Source organism: Lepus europaeus, chromosome X (assembly GCF_033115175.1).
Source record: "Lepus europaeus isolate LE1 chromosome X, mLepTim1.pri, whole genome shotgun sequence".
In the NCBI taxonomy this organism is placed as follows: Eukaryota; Metazoa; Chordata; class Mammalia; order Lagomorpha; family Leporidae; genus Lepus; species Lepus europaeus.
In genome coordinates, this window is record NC_084850.1 from 32,453,025 (window position 1) to 32,470,315 (window position 17,291).

A 17,291-nucleotide genomic window follows, 5' to 3' on the forward strand; every position below is an offset into this window, starting at 1 on the left:
GCTGCCTGCTTCAAAGGGAGCAGTGATTTTTTTTTTTTTTAGCTTCATTGCTACTCAATTGCTCAAGCTTTCTTATAGTGACTATAATATCCCTTGAAACAACCAGAAAAATATTTATGGGAGATGGGTGTTAAGACTGTTCACATTGGGACAAGCGATGTGGTGCAGTGGGTTAATGCCCTGGCCTAAAGTGCCAGCATCTGATATGGGTGCCAGTTCTAGTCCCGGCTGCTCCTCTTCCAGTCCCGCTCTCTGCTATGGCCTGGGAAAGCAGTAGAAGATGGTCCAAGTCCTTGGGACCCTACACCCACGTGGGAGACCCAGAAGCTCCTGGCTCCTGGCTTCAGATAAGCACGGCTCCGGCCATTGCGGCCATCAGGACAGTGAACCAGCGGATGGAAGACCTCTCTCTGTCTCTACCTCTCTCTGTAACTGTCTTTCAAATAAATAAAATAAATTCTAAAAAAAAGAAAAGACTGTTCATATTTATACAATTTCAAACTTTTAAGATTAATTTCAAAGACAGAGTGACAGAGGGGAGGGGGGAGGGAGAGGGAGAAGGAGAGGGAGAGGGAGAGAGAATCTTCTATCTACTGGTTCACTCCCCCAAATGCCCACAACAGCCAGGGATGGGCCAAGAGAAGCCAGGAGCCCAGAACTCCATCCGGGTCTCTCACATAGGTGACAGGGTCTCAAGTACTTGAGATATCATCTGCTGCCTGCTGCTTGCTGCCTGCCAGGTGCATTAGCAGGAAGCTGGATGGGAAGGCAAAGGTGGGACAAGATCCCAGATATTCTGATATGGGATGTGGATGCCCCAAGCAGCAGCAAAGGCACTGTGCCACAATGTCTACCCCAAAAACATTTGTTAAATTGAATTTTAAAACAGATTTTGTTTTGAAAGAGTAGGAAACAGAATGAATCTTCCATCCACGAGTTCATTCCGCAGATGGCCGCAATGGCCAGGGCCAGGCAGAGCCGGGTGGCCCAAAGCCAGGAGCTTCATCTGGGTCTCCCACGTGGGTGCAGGGACCCAAACACTTCGGCCAGCTTCTGTTGCTGCTTTGTACTTAATGTATATATCTTATGCCTGGTATTATAGCATTAGATGTACAAGGAACCTTCAAAAGGTTCATGGAAAATCTGTATTCTGAACAAACCATGCACAGATTTCAAAATTTTCTTGCACCAAAGTAAATTCATCTTTTAATTCCATTTTTTTCAAAGGACTTTTTTGAGGTTCCCTCATATTTTGGAGGTTACACTTTAGTATATTTGAGATGACTATTTTTTGAGAAAGTAAAACAAATACAAAGTAAAAATATGTCATTTTAAAGAATAGTACTTTATTGAATAAGTTTTATTCACAGAAAAATAAGCTTTAATCTACGATGAATGCCAGATTATACAGCAGAAAACAATTTTCTTAGTTTTCCATACTGATGGAAAGATTTCTACTAAATAATAAACAGTGATAACATTATATTCACAAATATAGTACTCTGTCTCAAAACATTTCACAATTATTCACAATACTAATACAATAACATAAGAATCATTCACTCTGTCAGGTTAAAGTTTAACTAAGAAAAAATGCAAAATCTAACAGAAATTACATTAAAGCTTTTATTACATCAAATCAAAAATGCAAACTTGTTACTTAGACAAAACTGTAAAATATACTTATATAGTTCTTTAAATGTTATGTACCGATACATAAGAATGTAGTAAATCCCAAAAATCTGTATTTCATACCTGCAAGCTTTAGACTTCAAAACAGAATCTTACCACCCAAATACTAGTGTAGTATTGACCAGTTTGAAGAAATAGGTATTTAAGATTGTCCTGCTGTATCAATTATAAAGTGTCACCTAATATGCAATGAAAGCTAGGGCATAATGGAAAGAATAGTTGAAAAAAATAAACATTTGACACCTCCCAGGAGAAGCAGGTTGGTGACATTTTTCACCTTCAAACTATGTCCCAGTCAGGGCTCTGCCACTAATTAGCTACCTATAAGCTTGGACAAACCACCGCACCTTTGAGCCTTGGCTGCTTCACCTATGAAATGAAGGGGATGAATTAGGTACTCTCCCAGGTCATTTCTCTCTGACATGCTATGGTTCTATTATGCTGAGAAAGAAATCCACGCTGTGTTAAGTGTACAAGAGTCAAATTGAAACTGATTATTAAGGTGGGAATAAGTCACCTGTTTCTCTTAGGAAAGCTCAACTAAATTTGATAATAAGTTTTTCAAATAGTTTTAAAAGAATTTAAATATCTGAAAGGATCTGACCTATTTATTGACTGTAATTTATATCTTGACTATGAAAAACACCAAAAAATATGAGCATCATTGAAACAGTTATGTAAGAACTTCTTCTAAGTTTTAACTCACATTTCCAGGTAAAGGCAAACACATGGAGGGGTGAAACAGTGTTATGATGGGAATGAATATTTGTAGCACACCTGGTTTCCTTAAACTCTTATAGCCTCGTAAGATGTTATTCTTATTTCATGAATGAAGAAATGGCTATTTTTTAAAAATAGATTTGGCTAAAAAGAATTATGTCTGTCAAATATTTTTTACAATTTTATTATTTCTTTAATGGCAATGATATACAGCCTATGCCATTTCTCACTCCCTCGGGTGCTCTTCCCATTCAACACCTGCATAATCAGGAAATAAAATAATGATTTGTGTCTAACAGGTACAATAAATGCACCAAATGATGGAGTGGTAATCTCCAGAAAGTTCAAAATACAAATTCTATCCACTAAAATAACAACAGGAAAAAAACACAATGAAATTAACATAACAAAAGAGTATTAACAGTATCAAATCACATTACATACATTCACTATACCCACGCTATCCCACCTCAGTCCCTAACCAAAAGGGGGGGGGGGATCAAATCTAGTAGGAAAGGGGAATACAGAGCCATTAATTGATAAGCCAGTTTATTTTATAAATGCTACACTCATTTCTCAAAAATTAAGACAAGATTTTTTATCAGCCAACTAAATATTATAAAGACAATTGTTCACTACAAAATAACATGAATTTTCACATGACCAAAATAGGATAATATGAGTTATGTCTTTGAAACTCTAGAGTGAATTTTATACAGCAGGGTAATGTCTACATGGAAATACTGATAACTATGGGGAGTAGTGGGGGTGACAGAAGAGGGGAGGTGTAGATTCAGATGTGGTTACAGTTCTGACCTTGCAAGTAATCAAATTGTACACAATTAGCTGGAAAGAATATGGTGCTTTTTGCAGTGCGAACACAGAAACACACTGGTAGGTTTCCAAAAATCTGATTAGAAGTTGGAGTGCTGAGCGATTTTAAGAACCTGAAGCAACAGCATTTCTAAACAATTCTTAAAATAAACTTGTTAGCCATATCAGCTTCATGCATGAAATTTCGCAACTCATGGAGAGGGGAAAAAAAAAAATGAGTTGCTTAACTCTAAAGCACACAAGCTTTAAAAAAAGAGTTTTAATGAACTGAGGCTCCAAGAACAGGAAAAGCCTTATGTTAAAACAATCCAGTCCTTGAGTCCTTGCCTAACAGCTAGCTTGAACTATCTACCTGACTTACAGTTGAAGTGTCCCGGAAAACATACTTTAAATACTTGAACACCTTTCCCCCCTTATAAAATGCTTTAAATTGAAACTAAAATTTAAGGCTTACACTACAGAGGTCAAATTCAACTTAATGACTATCTCAGTAAACCTAAGGGGAAGCTAGTGCAAAGGTGAAGAACTGCTGATTTACAGAAATGAAACAAAAACAGGGCAGTCATCGTCACTTCATTTTTTTAAACTGTCGTTGAAATCTACAGGGTTTTAAATGAATATCACTTAATGTAGTAATCAACAGAGGTTAGGAAAGCATAACAATATGCTTCTCTTAGAAAATACAACAAAAAAGATCATTTTTAAAAAGTTGCACTCTCAAACGTTGCAGTAAATGCCTCATTGACCTCTGTAATAGATCTGATGCAAGAAATCTTGTAATGTAAACCTTGGGTGCTCTATGAAGCATTTTTAAACTTCTATTTCTTAATCACACTGAGTTGTACTCAAGTGTTTTTTTTAAAAAACAGCTATTCTTTTCTTGTCAGTATTTTATAATTTCTAAGAGACTTTAAAGGATCTTGAGAGAACATTAACTTCAGAAGTATCTATTACTATTACTAGTCAAAACAACAACAAAAATATAGGTACAAGAAAGACTTAACCTTTTGTCTTATGTACATCTTAACTATCCTAACAGTAAAAACTCACATGAAACTTTAAGATACAAGATGATATGAGAATCTCAATATGGACAGCTGTCACTATAACTACAAGCAGTATACAAACATGCTTCTACTTTTACCTACATAAGCTGACAGATGTTTAAAATACTGGGTTAACAAAGATCTTTTAGTAAAGTGACTTAGGCAGGCTTAAACTAGCAAGGATTAAGGATGAATCCTTACTAATTAATTGGAAGATCTGAGACATATTTTATATTTCATTTTACAAAATCAGAAATATTTATTTTGAAACAAGATAAGACATGGTCTACCTGTCAGAAAACTACCACTCAGAAATATTTTTCATCCACAAAGCAGGAAAAACATAAAAACATTTAAATTTCACATTGGCACCAAAAAGGTTAACTGCCCTGCCTTCTTGGATTAGAAAAACTAAAGCTGAGCAATAAGTAGTTTTGCAGGCGTTTGAACATGCCTAAGCCTTTAAATCAGTAAAATATTTTCTACAAATTCTGATTACAAAAGTAATACATACTTATAAAAATTCAAACAGAATAAAAGGAAAAAAACAGAAAGTGAAAGGCCCCTATATACCCTCTGTGGGACCCATCCTCCCACCCCCCTCAAGAGAAATCACATTTAAGTTTGGTGCTTATCTTTCCAGGTGTTTTGTTCTACACAAATACAAAACACACATATCTTGACTTGGCTCATAATATACACAGTGTTTTGCTACTTGCATTTTACACTTAAAATATCTTTGACCTCTTTCCATGTCAGTACATCTTGGCTAGATAACATTGTATCATTGAATACCCTATGAAAAATGGCAAAATCACTTTTTGAAATTATTCATGCAAGTGTGTGTTCATAATTTTAAAAAGAACAGAATCTAAAACACAAAGATAAGCATCTAAAAATAATCTCTATCTTTCCACCAGATGAACGGTTCATTCCTTTTTCACACTAAACAAATTATGTGATTGGGGAGATTAGTTCTAATCTCCAAGTTTCTACAGAATGCTCCCTTTGCTAAGTCTATCTGAAAAGAATGAAAAACTCAGACAATTAATTCACTTACATTTAGAAACTAAGTCAGTGTACTACCAATACACACTGTGATCAGTTATAATGTGATGCTTCTTAGTCTAAGGTTTCAACTAAATAACAGTAAAACAACTGGAAAAATAATACAGTTAATAACCTGAAAAATCCAGAAATTCAAATTTAAGACTGCCAACTAACCCATGACTTTTTCCCCCTAATTGGTAGCAAATGTTAATGGAATTCAGTGCGGATTAAAGTCAGCTCATACCACACATTCAATCATGGTAATAAGAGGAACATAACATGCCTATTGTGGAGTTAGATTAAGACATAAAAATTTTTTGCTTGAAAGTAATCACTGTATAGCACATGGGGCATTTGTCAACTGCTTCAGCACATTGTTTACAAGTGACCAGATGTCCACAAGGAATAAAAACTACAGCAATATTTCTATCCATGCAGATTTTGCAAAGCTTCTCCTCTTGCAGGCGCCTTAGCTGCTCTTCAGTACTAACTTCTGCACAAAGAGAAAAGAAATAGGCTAGTTTTAGACTTTCTCAGTAGTTTAAATTCATTGAGACATTTCTTGAATCCCTACTACATGCCAGGCCCTGGACAAGGGCCGGGAGATACGAGGGTGACTCATGCCTGGTGTCCGCTCTTGCACAGCTCTCATGCTAGCAAGAAAGGATGTGAAATGAGGCTATGGAGGCAGGCACAAAGTACTAAGTGATAAGTGCTATAATAAAGTTAAGAACAAAGTGCTCTGGGACAAGGTGAAAAAACAAGTTCTGTTCATGCTAGTTGAGGAAGGCCTCAGGGGTTGGCAGTAGCTGGGTAGGGAGGGAAAGGAAGCAGAAGAGTCACACTTGGGCATGGACAGCAATTTGCCGAGCAGAAAAGCCTACTTTAGGTTAGGTAAAGGAAGGAGCATACAGAAAGGGCATGGCCGATTCCAGAAATGGAGGCATAGGTTTGAGGAAAAGTTCTGAAGTAGAACAAGTAGAATTTGGTGACCAACTGGATATAAGGACTGAGGAAGAGGAACTTAAGCTGATTTGAAGATTATTAGCTTTGCTGAGAAGAGCATACTGATGATTATAGGAAATATAGAAGTAGGTACAGCTTTGAGATTTTCAGGTGTTTGCAGGGTATCCATAAAAAAATTCAACAAGTGTGGAGAAAATAGAACCCTTGCACACTGTGGGAATGTAAATTGCAAAGACATTGTGGAAAACAGTATAAAGGGTCCTCAAAAAAACTAAAAGTAGAACTACCATATGACCCATCAATTCCATTAGTGGGAATATATCCAAGGGAAATGAAGTCACTCCAAGGGACATCTGTATGCCTATCTTTATTGGAGCACTATTCACAATAGTCAAGACATGGAAACAACCTAAGTGCCCACTCACTGATGAATGGATAAGAAAATATGGTACATATTCACAATGGACTGCTACTCAGCCGTAAAGGGGATGAAATCTTGTCATTTGTGACAACATGGGTGGTACTGGAAGTCACAATGTTAAGTAAGCCAGGCACAGAAAGAGAAGTACTACATACTCTCATTCATACGTGGAAGCTACTGACACTGATGTCATAGATGTTGAGAGCAGAATAGTAGTTATTAGAGGTGGAGAGGAGGGGAGAGGAAACTATGAAGAAAAGTTGATTAATGGGTACTATATCAGAGACAGGAAAAAGAAATTCTGCTAGAGTACACATTATAGGATGGTGCATGATTTGGTGACTTTAGATAACAATAATGTACTATGTGTGTGTGTGTGTGTATGTGTGTATTTTTAAAAGCTAGGAAAGGATTTTAAATATTTTACCATAAAGAGATGACAAATGCTTGAGGAGATACATAAGTTTACTCTGATTTGAAGATTACACAATTGTACATATATTGAGACACAAGGTACCCCATAAACATGTACAATTTTTATGTATCAGTTAAAAATTTTTTTAAAAAAATCCAGTAGGCAAGTCTAGAGACAGACATAGGATATCATCAGCATATAGGTGGCACCAAAGTACTTGAAAAATTCAAAATAAGTTTGGTGAAATATTACTGAATATACCACAACAATGTGTTTCAAGGTTGCATATAGCTATAATGATAATACAGCAGCAGCAAACAGAAATATAGCATAAATACTATGCACTGGCACTATTCCAAATGCATTACATATGTTTACCATCTCTGTAATCACTATATACCAGTGATTTCCCAATGTAGCTTCAGATAAAAGTCACTGAGGGCACTTCTTTTCTTAAAACTTTTCTTACTGATGTATTTTTAATTTACTTTTATAAACTCTTTTTAAAAAAATATTTATTTAATTTGAAAGGCAGAGAGACAGAGCTCCTATCAGCTAGCTCACTCCCCAAAGGCCTGCAACAGCCAGGCTGAAGTAAGGAGCTAGGAATTCAATCCGGGTCTCCCACATGGGTGGTAGAGGCCCAAGTCCTTGAGCCATCACCTGCTGCCTCCCAGGATGTGTATTAGCAGGAAGCCTGAATGGGGATTATAGGCAGGACTCAAATCCGGTGTGCCAAGCACTGTTTTAATCACTACACCAAAGGCCTGCCATACACAGGGTACTTTTTAACAACAGATTCCTGGGCCTATTCATGGTATCTAAAACTTCTGGGATTGGGTGCCCTGGCATTTGAGAACCACTGCCATCCAGTACAGTGCAGTACATTATAGGACAGTGTATGTCCTCTCATGGAAATATACAATACAGTTCCCTCTGTAACTACAGAGCTCCTTTCCCATGGCATCCCTTTAACATCCCAGGGAACACTGTTCTGAAAACATGTTTTGCCAAACACTAATGTTATTCAACAAATACTGAACACTTAACTAGGTTCCAGGCACTAAGGATACAATTAACAAATATATAGACCTCAGGCTCCCAGTAGTACACAGACAAGTAAGGAACACAAGTAAAGGGGAAATTATACAGTATGATGACAAAGGTAATTACAATGTGTTATGAAGAGCACAGGAAGGGTGTGTTTGCATGTGAGCATGTGCACACAGGCATAAAGGAAGGCCTCCTGGAGGAAATTATACCCAACCGGGTCCTAAAGCATGAGTAGAAGTTTAGGCGAGCAACAGAACATGGTCTGCAAGTATACACCTAAAGACTAGGCACAGAATTTGAGGGGAAATACCATGAGATGAGGCTATAGGTTTGTAGGAGCCTGATAATGAAAGGCTTGGCAAGCCCTGCAAAGGAATATGGACTAGGTCCTCAGGGCTCTGGGAGTCAATAGAGGGTTTTAGACTAGAGAGAGATACTACCACATTCATGCCACAGAATAGTTTCTCTAGCTAGGAGGTGGAGGAGAGGAACACTGCATCCCTTCCTTCTTAAAAAGCAGCCTCCTGGGCATAATAACTATAGGCTCAAGCATGGAATGCATCAGAGATAAGAAAAGATAAAGCACTTGCCCTCCAGTAGCTTGGTCTAATGGGCAGGGCAGAAAAGAAAACAGCTCCAAAGCAATGTAAACAATGCTCTGTCAGCATCAGGAGTAAAGAAGAGGGAGATCCTAACTCTCCTGTGATACTCAAACATGAAAGAACTGATTTCTGAGCTGAGCCTTGAAGGATGAATTCACAAAATACAATCAGGAAATTGGGCTAGGTATACAGACAGGGAAAAGGTATTCAAGGCAAAGCAAGCACCTAAGTAAAAGGATGACATTATCAGCTGATTTAAATTATATGAAAGCATCAACATCAAGAAAGGCAGAATGAAGAATGTGTTCACATCAAAAATCCTGGAGGAGGAAAACAAGTAATTTACGCATTACTTTTGGATTGTGATATTGCAATGATTAAAACCACCACCACCACCAGTAGACTTAGCATAGTCATAAAGAGACAGTAAGTAGAATGGTGCTTGCCGGGGGCTGGGAGAAGGGAAATGAGGACTTGTTTAGTGAATATAGAGTTTCAGGTTTGTGAGATTTACAGTTCTGGAGATGGTTGCACACAAATTATACTTACAATTTAAAAAATTCTCACCAGGGGCAGGCGTTGTGACATAGCAGATAAAGCCAACCTATATGGGCACCAGTTTGTGTCCTTACTGTTCCTCTTCTGATCCAGCTCCCTGCTAATGGCCTAGAAAGGCAGCAGACTATATGGCCCACGTGCTTGGGCCCCTGCACACATGTGGGAGACCCAAAAGAAGCTCCTGGCCCTCACTTTGGCCTGGCCCACTTCTGGCCATTGTGGCCATTTGGAGAGTGAACCAGTGGATGGTATACCTCCGTTTCTCACTCTCTGTAACTCTTTCAAATAAATCAATAAAATCTTTAAAAAAATTCCCCCAAAATACTGGAACAGAAGTCAAGAAATCTGAATTATATTCCTAACTATCTGAGTAAACTTGGGCAATAACTTATCTAAAATTCAAGTTTCTCACTGAAGCAAAGATTATTTTTATAGTAGTATAAAACTTTTTTTTTAAATTTATTTATTTAGACAGGCAGAGTGGATAGTGAGAGAGAGACAGAGACAGAGAGAAAGGTCTTCCTTTTTGCCGTTGGTTCACCCTCCAATGGCCGCTGCAGCCGGCACATCACGCTGATCCGAAGCCAGGAGCCAGGTGCTTCTCCTGGTCTCCCATCCGGGTGCAGGGCCCCAGGACTTGGGCCATCCTCCACTGCCTTCCTGGGCCATAGCAGAGAGCTGGCCTGGAAGAGGGGCAACCGGGATAGAATCCAGCGCCCCAACCGGGACTAGAACCCGGTGTGCCGGCGCCGCAAGGCGGAGGATTAGCCTGTTAAGCCACGGCGCCAGCCAGTATAAAACTTTTTAAAAAGATTTATTTTATTTATTGAAAGGGAGAGAGAGAGAGAGAGAGAGAATGAATGAATTTGTCTTCCATCTGCTGATTCACTTCCCAAATGTCTGCAACAGCTGGGGCTGGACCAGGCCAAAGCCAGAAGCCAGGAACTCCATCAGGGTCTCCCACATGGGTGGCAGGGTTCCAAGTGCTTGGGCCATCATCTGCAGCCTGCCAGTGCATTAACAGACAAGAAAGCTAGATCATAAGTGGAGGCAGGACTTGATCCCAAGCACGGCAATATGTGATGTGGGCATCCCGAGCAGTGGCTTGACACAAACCACCACATAGCTGCTCCACCTTATACAACTTTAAAAAATAAAGAGGGGTGGGTATTTGGCCTAGCAGCTAAGACACTGGTTAAGACACTCATATCCCAAATTGGAGTACCTGGGTTTCATACCTGCCTCTGGCTCCTGACTCCAGCTTCCTGCTAATGCAGACCCTGGGAGGCAGCAGTGATGGCTCAGGTGGTTAGTTTCCTGCCATCTGTATGGGGACATGCACTGTGCTCCTGGCTCCCAGCACTGGGGTGCCATTACAAGCATTTGGCATATGAGCCAGTGGATGAGAGGTTACTCTCTGTCTCTGTCTCTTGAATAAATGAAGTAAAACAGAAATAAAGAAAAAAGATACTGATGTGGTACTACTTTTACAAAACAGTTTACTGGGGCATTTTCTGCCACACAGTCATGGAAAAAAAGCTAGCACTGAATCAAGTACTTCTCAGTGGAAAAACAGTAGCCTTTTTTGAGTAAATCTCACCTGTTTCACTTCACTTGTATTTTGTATACAATTTAAAGATTCTTAGTGATAATCTTTCCTCAAAAGCCTTTGGGAAGAGAAATATCTGCAGTTCCAGCATGAGAAGACAGCCTGTATCAACTACCTCCTCTCAGTATGGTGAGACTAAGAAGTGGGCCCACGATGAATTCCAACATCTGCCCCTGAGAGCTACCATTTGCTTAGGCCCTCCTTCCTACACCATCCCAGTTTGTAGTGTCAATGATAATAAGATTCCCACAGACTCCCTTTGGACAGAGAAAAGACATCCTCCTTAATGCGCCACGGCTCAATAGGTTAATCCTCCACCTGTGGCACCGGTACCCCGGGTTCTAGTCCCAGTCGGGGCGCCGGATTCTGTCCCAGTTGCTCCTCTTCCAGGCCAGCTCTCTGCTATGGCCTGGGAGTGCAGTGGAGGATGGCCCAAGTCCTTTGGCCCTGCACCCCATGGGAGACCAGGAGAAGCCCCTGGCTCCTGCCTTGGGATCAGCGCGGCGCGCCGTCCGCGGCAGCCACTGGAGGGTGAACCAACGGCAAAGGAAGACCTTTCTCTCTGTCTTTCTTTCTCACTGTCCACTCTGCCCGTCAAAAAAATAAAAAATAAATAAAAAACTTTTTAAAAAACCAACTGGGTTTCAGATAATATGGAACTACTGTTAATTTTGTTATGTATAGACTGAATGTTTTTATCCCCCAAATTTGTATGTTGAAGACCTACTTCTCAATGTGATAGCATCTTGGTTCAGTGTTTGGGTAGTAATCAGGTTGAGATGAGTTCATGAGATAAGACCCCCATGATGTGATTAGGGTCTCTATAAATCAGAGAAAGAGACCAGAATGCTTATGTGCTCACCTCTTTTCCCTCTCCCCAAGTAAGGACATAGGAAGAAGGTAGCCTGTAAGCCAGCAAGAGGGCCCTCATTGAGAACCGTCATCTTGGAATGCCCAACCTCCAGAACTGTGAGAAATAAATCTCTTTTCTTTAAGCCACCCAATGTATGGTATTTTACCGTATCATCCAGAGCACACTAACACACAGTGTGTTAAAGCAACACTAACTCCTGGTCTTTATTTAGTAGAGCATTAAGCCTTTGACTATAATGTAAATTAAAAATATATTATCTCAAAAACTAAAATAGAAAGAAAGGGGAAAGGAACAAAGTATCATTACATTCTTAGAATTCTATTAACTATACTGAATCTGTTCCTTTTGTATTAATATCACAGTAACCTGAGAATTGTGTTGTAGTAATTATCATACAACTATTGTGAACCTGAAAATCTAATATATTAATCAATTCCTTTAAAAAAAAAAAAAAGGTCCTGGGGCAAGCATTTGTCACAGTGGTTAAGACACTGCTGGGGATATGCCTGCAGCCCATACTGGAGTGCCTGAGTTTGAGTCCTGGCTCCATTCCCAATTCCAGCTTCCTGGTAATTGTATACCATAGGAAGCAGCTAACAATGGCTCAATTGGTTTGGTCCCTGCCACACACATGGGAGACCTGGATTGTGTTGCTGATTCCTGGCTTTGACCTGGCCCAGCCCCAGCTATTGTAGGCATTTGAGAAGTAAACCAGCAAATAGGTGCTCTGTGTGTCTCTCTGCCTTTCAAGTCAATAAGGAAAAAATTTTAAAATAAAGTCCCTGCCAGGGGCCAGCACTGTGGTAGAGCGGGTTGGGCCACCACCCATGATGCTGGCATCCCTTGAGGGTGCTGATTTGAGTCCTGGCTGTTCCACTTTTGATCCAGCTCCTTGCTAATGTACCTGGGAAAGCAGCAGAACATAGCCCAAGAACATAGGTTCCTGCTACTACATTAGAGAACTGGATAGAGTTTCTGGCTCCTGGCTTCCACCTGAACTAGCCCCAGCCATTGCAGCCATTTGGGAAGTGAACCAGCAACAGAAGATTCTTCTCTCTCTAACTCTACCTTTCAAATAAATTTAAAAATTAAAAAAAACCCAGTCGTTGCTTGCTGGATATATACTGAAGTTTTTATAGACAATACTGTGGCAAAAACAGTTGGGGGAAGATATAAAACAGGACTGTAAGAGTTAATAATTATTTTAGCTGGTTGATAGGTATGTGAGAGCTTATTATTCTATTCTCTCCACTTTTGTGCATGCTTACCATTTTTCATAAAAAAAAATTAGAAAATGTTTACCCTAAGGAGAATATGAAAGGAGGAAAAGAAATGAATGGGCCACAACATTATTTAAGATACTATCCATAATGAAGTGCTGTTAGGACTTTTCTTGCTTTTTAAAAAGTCATGCGTACCTTTCTGTAATGAAGTCTGACTTGATTCATCTTGTGTACTGTTTTTCTGAGCATTCACTAGATCTGCAACCAGAACCTCAAGTGATTTATAGTTGCTCCCACACATCTGAACTTTTTCCTCCATTATTTTCTTAATGTCCCTGAAACTGAATCCCATTCGTATAGCTTCTTGTACCATAGGACTTTGGAAGATGGTATCATCTGAAATAAAAATTGGTGAGGAAAAAGAATATAGACTTTTAACAATTATTTTATCAACGCAACTTCAGAACAAAATATAGTTATAAAGAAAAATTAACTAGAAAACAAAAACAAGCCAGCAAACCAAAGCTGCTTTGTGAAGAAATTTTTTTAAATATTCAGACACTGAATGAACACTTTCAGAATCTTACAATAAGTTATAAATATAATGAGAATAAAGACTGTGTTAAAACTGCAAGATAAGGTAATAAAAACTGTGATAAAACTGCAAGATAAGGTAAAATAAGTTAGAAAAAGGTTATTCTCTTTAAAAATCTGGTTTTCAAATCAGCTACACTCATTAACAACTAAGATACTTAAAGAGTGGATGTTGTTACCCAGTCACTAGCAATTCTTTTGAAAAACCATGAGAAATCCCAGTCAGTGACCCTGAACATAACAGTTTCCTGGCTCTCAAACTTAGTTTCTACAGCTGAGGGGGTTGGGACTAGATAAGGCAAGAATGCTAATTGGAACTCACTTTTATTATACTCAAAGAAGGACTATAGGATGCGTACTGTTCTAAGAGAGGAGACTTACAATGTCTGACTCATCAATTCGACTCTTGGGTATTAAAAAATGAGTGCATATCTCCAGCAAAGACATGCACAAGAATATTCATAGCAGTATTATTATTATTATTTTAGACAGGCAGAGTGGACAGTGAGAGAGACAGAGAGAAAAGTCTTCTTTTTTTCCGTTGGTTCACCCCTCAATGGCCGCCACGGCCGGTGTGCTGTGGCTGGTGCACCACGCTGATCCGAAGCCAGGAGCCAGGTGCTTCTCCTGGTCTCCCATGCCGATGCAGGGCCCAAGGACTTGGGCCATCCTCCACTGCACTCCCGGGCCACAGCAGAGAGCTGGCCTGGAAGAGGAGCAACTGGGACAGAATCCGGCGCCCCGACCGGGACTAGAACCCGGGGTACCGGCACCACAGGTGGAGGATTAACCTATTGAGCCATGGCGCCGGCCCATAGCAGTATTATTTACAACAGCCCCAAACTAGAAACAACTCAAATGTCCATCAGCAGGTGAGTAGATACATGAACTGTGGTATATTCAAACTCCACACAACAAAAACACAACAACATGGGTGAACACGTCATGGACAACATGGGTGAATCTTAGCTGTGATGAGCAAAATGTCACCAAGATGATGAACTAGAACAAAAGAGTACATACTACATGATTCCACCTACAGGAAATTCACAATTCATCTATGGTAATATGTCGAGTGAACTGATGGTAACAAAAGGTAGAATATGACTTGGGGGTGGGTATTAATTGGAAAGGTGGTTGAAGGAATTCTCTTCTCTGGGGTTGGTAGAAATGTTCTATTTCTTTATCAGAGTGATGATAATATGGTGTGTGTGTGTGTGTGTACTAACATTTACTGAGTTGAAAAGTTAAGATTAGTATACTTTAAGTACTTTACTAGGGGTGGATATTGCGACACACTAGGTTAAGCGGCTGTTTGGGATGGAGTCCTGCCTCCACTCATATCCAAGCTCCTGGCTAATGTACCTGGAAGGCAACAGAGGATGACCCATGTACTTGGGTTCCTGCCACCTATGTGGGAGACCCAGATGGTGTTCCTGGATCCTAGCTTTGGTCTGGCCCAGCCCCAGCAGTTATGGGCATTTGGGGAGTGAACCAGCAGATGGAAGATCTTTGCCTCTCCATCATTCTCTGTCACTCTGCCTTTCAAATAAATTAATAAATTTTAAGAATTAATCACTTTATGTATATTATACCTTGATATGCTTTTTAAAAGAGAGGAGGCTAGAGTGGGCATTGTGGCACAGCAGGTTAAGCCACTGCTTGGAGAAGCCCGCATCTCATACTGGAGTGCCTGGAACTGAGTCCCACCTTTGCTTTCAATATAGCTCCTTGTTTAAGTGCCTGGGAGGCAACAGATGATGGCCCAAATACTTGGGTTCCTGCCACCTATTTAAGAAACCTGAATTGGAGTTCCTGGCTCTTTAGCTTCAGCCTGGCCTACTCCAGGCTGTTGTGCACATTTGGAGAATGAACCAGTGGATGGAAGAGTTCTCTTCCTGCTCCTCTGCCTTTCAAACCAATGTGTACATAAAATTTAGAAATAAAAGAGAGGAGGCTTTGGGGCATGTGTTTGGCACAGTGGTTAAGACACATCACTTAGGCCGGCGCCGTGGGTGGCTTAACAGGCTAATCCTCCGCCTTGCGGCGCCGGCACACCGGGTTCTAGTCCCGGTTGGGGTGCCGGATTCTATCCCAGTTGCCCCTCTTCCAGGCCAGCTCTCTGCTATGGCCCAGGAAGGCAGTGGAGGATGGGCCAAGTGCTTGGGCCCTGCACCTGCATGGGAGACCAGGAGAAGCACCTGGCTCCTGGCTTCGGATCAGCGAGATGTGCCGGCCGCAGCGGCCATTGGAGGGTGAACCAACGGCAAAAAGGAAGACCTTTCTTTCTGTCTCTCTCTCTCACTATCCACTCTGCCTGTCAAAAAAAAAGACACATCACTTAGGACATTCACATCCTATATGGGTTCAAGCCCTGGCTCCACTTCTGATTACAGATTCTTGCTAATGCACATCCTAGGAGGCAGCAGAGACTGCATTAAGATCTGGTTCCTGGAGCTGGCACTGTGCCCTAGCAGGTAAAGCTGCCACCTGCAGTGCCAGCATCTCATATGGGCACCGGTTCCAGTCCTGGCTGTTCCACTTCCAATCCAGCTCTCTGCTATGGCCTGGGAAAGCAGTAGAAGATGGCCCAAGTCCTAGGGCCCCTGCACCTGTGTGGGAGACCCGGAAGAAGCTCCTGGCTCCTGGCTTTGGGATGGCCCAGCTCCAGCTATTGCAGCCACTTGGGGAATGAACCAGCGGATGAAAGACCTCTCTCTCTCTCTGCCTCTACCTCTCTGTAACTCTACCTTTCAAATAAATAAATAAATCTGTTAAAAACAAACAGGTTAAAAACAAACAAAAGGGGGGCCAGCACCGTGGCTCACTTGGCTAATCCTCCACCTGAGGTGCTGGCATCCCATATGGGCACCGGGTTCTAGTCCTGGCTGCTCCTCTTCCAGTCCAGCTCTTTGCTGTGGCCCAAGAAGGCAGTGGAGAATGGCCCAAGTGCTTGGGCACCTGCACCCGCATGGGAGACCAGGAGGAAGCATCTGGCTCCTGGCTTCAGATCGGCACAGCGCCAGCTGTGGCGGCCATTTGGGGGGTGAACCAATGGAAGGAAGACCTTTCTCTCTGTTTCTCTCTCACTGCCTGTAACTCTACCTCTCAAATAAATAAATAAAATCTTAAAAACAAACAAACAAACAAAAAGATCTGGTTCCTGGTTTCAGCTTGGCCCAGCATAAGCTTTTGAGGGAATCTGGGGGAATAAACAGTAGATGGAAGAAATTTCTTTTTCTCTCTGTATAAAAATTTTCTTTAAAAGGAAACTGTAAAGGGAGAGATATAGGGATTTGATTATAAGGAACATTATATGCTAGGTAGAAAAGATTTTTCTAGGTAATAAAGCAACTTAAGATTTGTGTTTGATAAAGAAAAATCTTGGTTGGGAGGTGATACTCACAATGCAGACAAAAAATCAGTTAAAACATTACTACACAGCCAGCGCCGTGGCTTAACAGGCTAATCCTCTGCCTTGCGGCGCCAGCACACCGGGTTCTAGTCCCAGTCGGGTGCCGGATTCTATCCCAGTTGCCCCTCTTCCAGGCCAGCTCTCTGCTATGGCCCGGGAAGGCAGTGGAGGATGGCCCAAGTCCTTGGGCCCTGCACCAGCATGGGAGACCAGGAGAAG

At 40.9% G+C, this 17,291-nt stretch overlaps 1 protein-coding gene across 7 annotated transcripts in view; it reads right to left on the minus strand.

Moving 5' to 3' along the window:
• XIAP (X-linked inhibitor of apoptosis) overlaps positions 1-17,291 on the minus strand; it is a 106,728-nt gene that overhangs the window by 55,810 nt on the left and 33,627 nt on the right. For 5 of the 7 annotated variants that reach the window (XM_062183334.1, XM_062183338.1, XM_062183333.1 and 2 more), the window contains 2 exons: positions 13,259-13,459; positions 1,352-5,835 (listed from right to left, as the gene is read on the minus strand). In XM_062183334.1, the coding sequence (XP_062039318.1) occupies positions 5,642-5,835; positions 13,259-13,459 (395 nt within the window). In that variant the 3' untranslated portion in view covers positions 1,352-5,641. Of the gene's footprint in view, positions 1-1,351; positions 5,836-13,258; positions 13,460-17,291 lie in introns of those variants that run through there. The other 2 variants (XM_062183336.1, XM_062183337.1) reach the window with 2 other exon arrangements.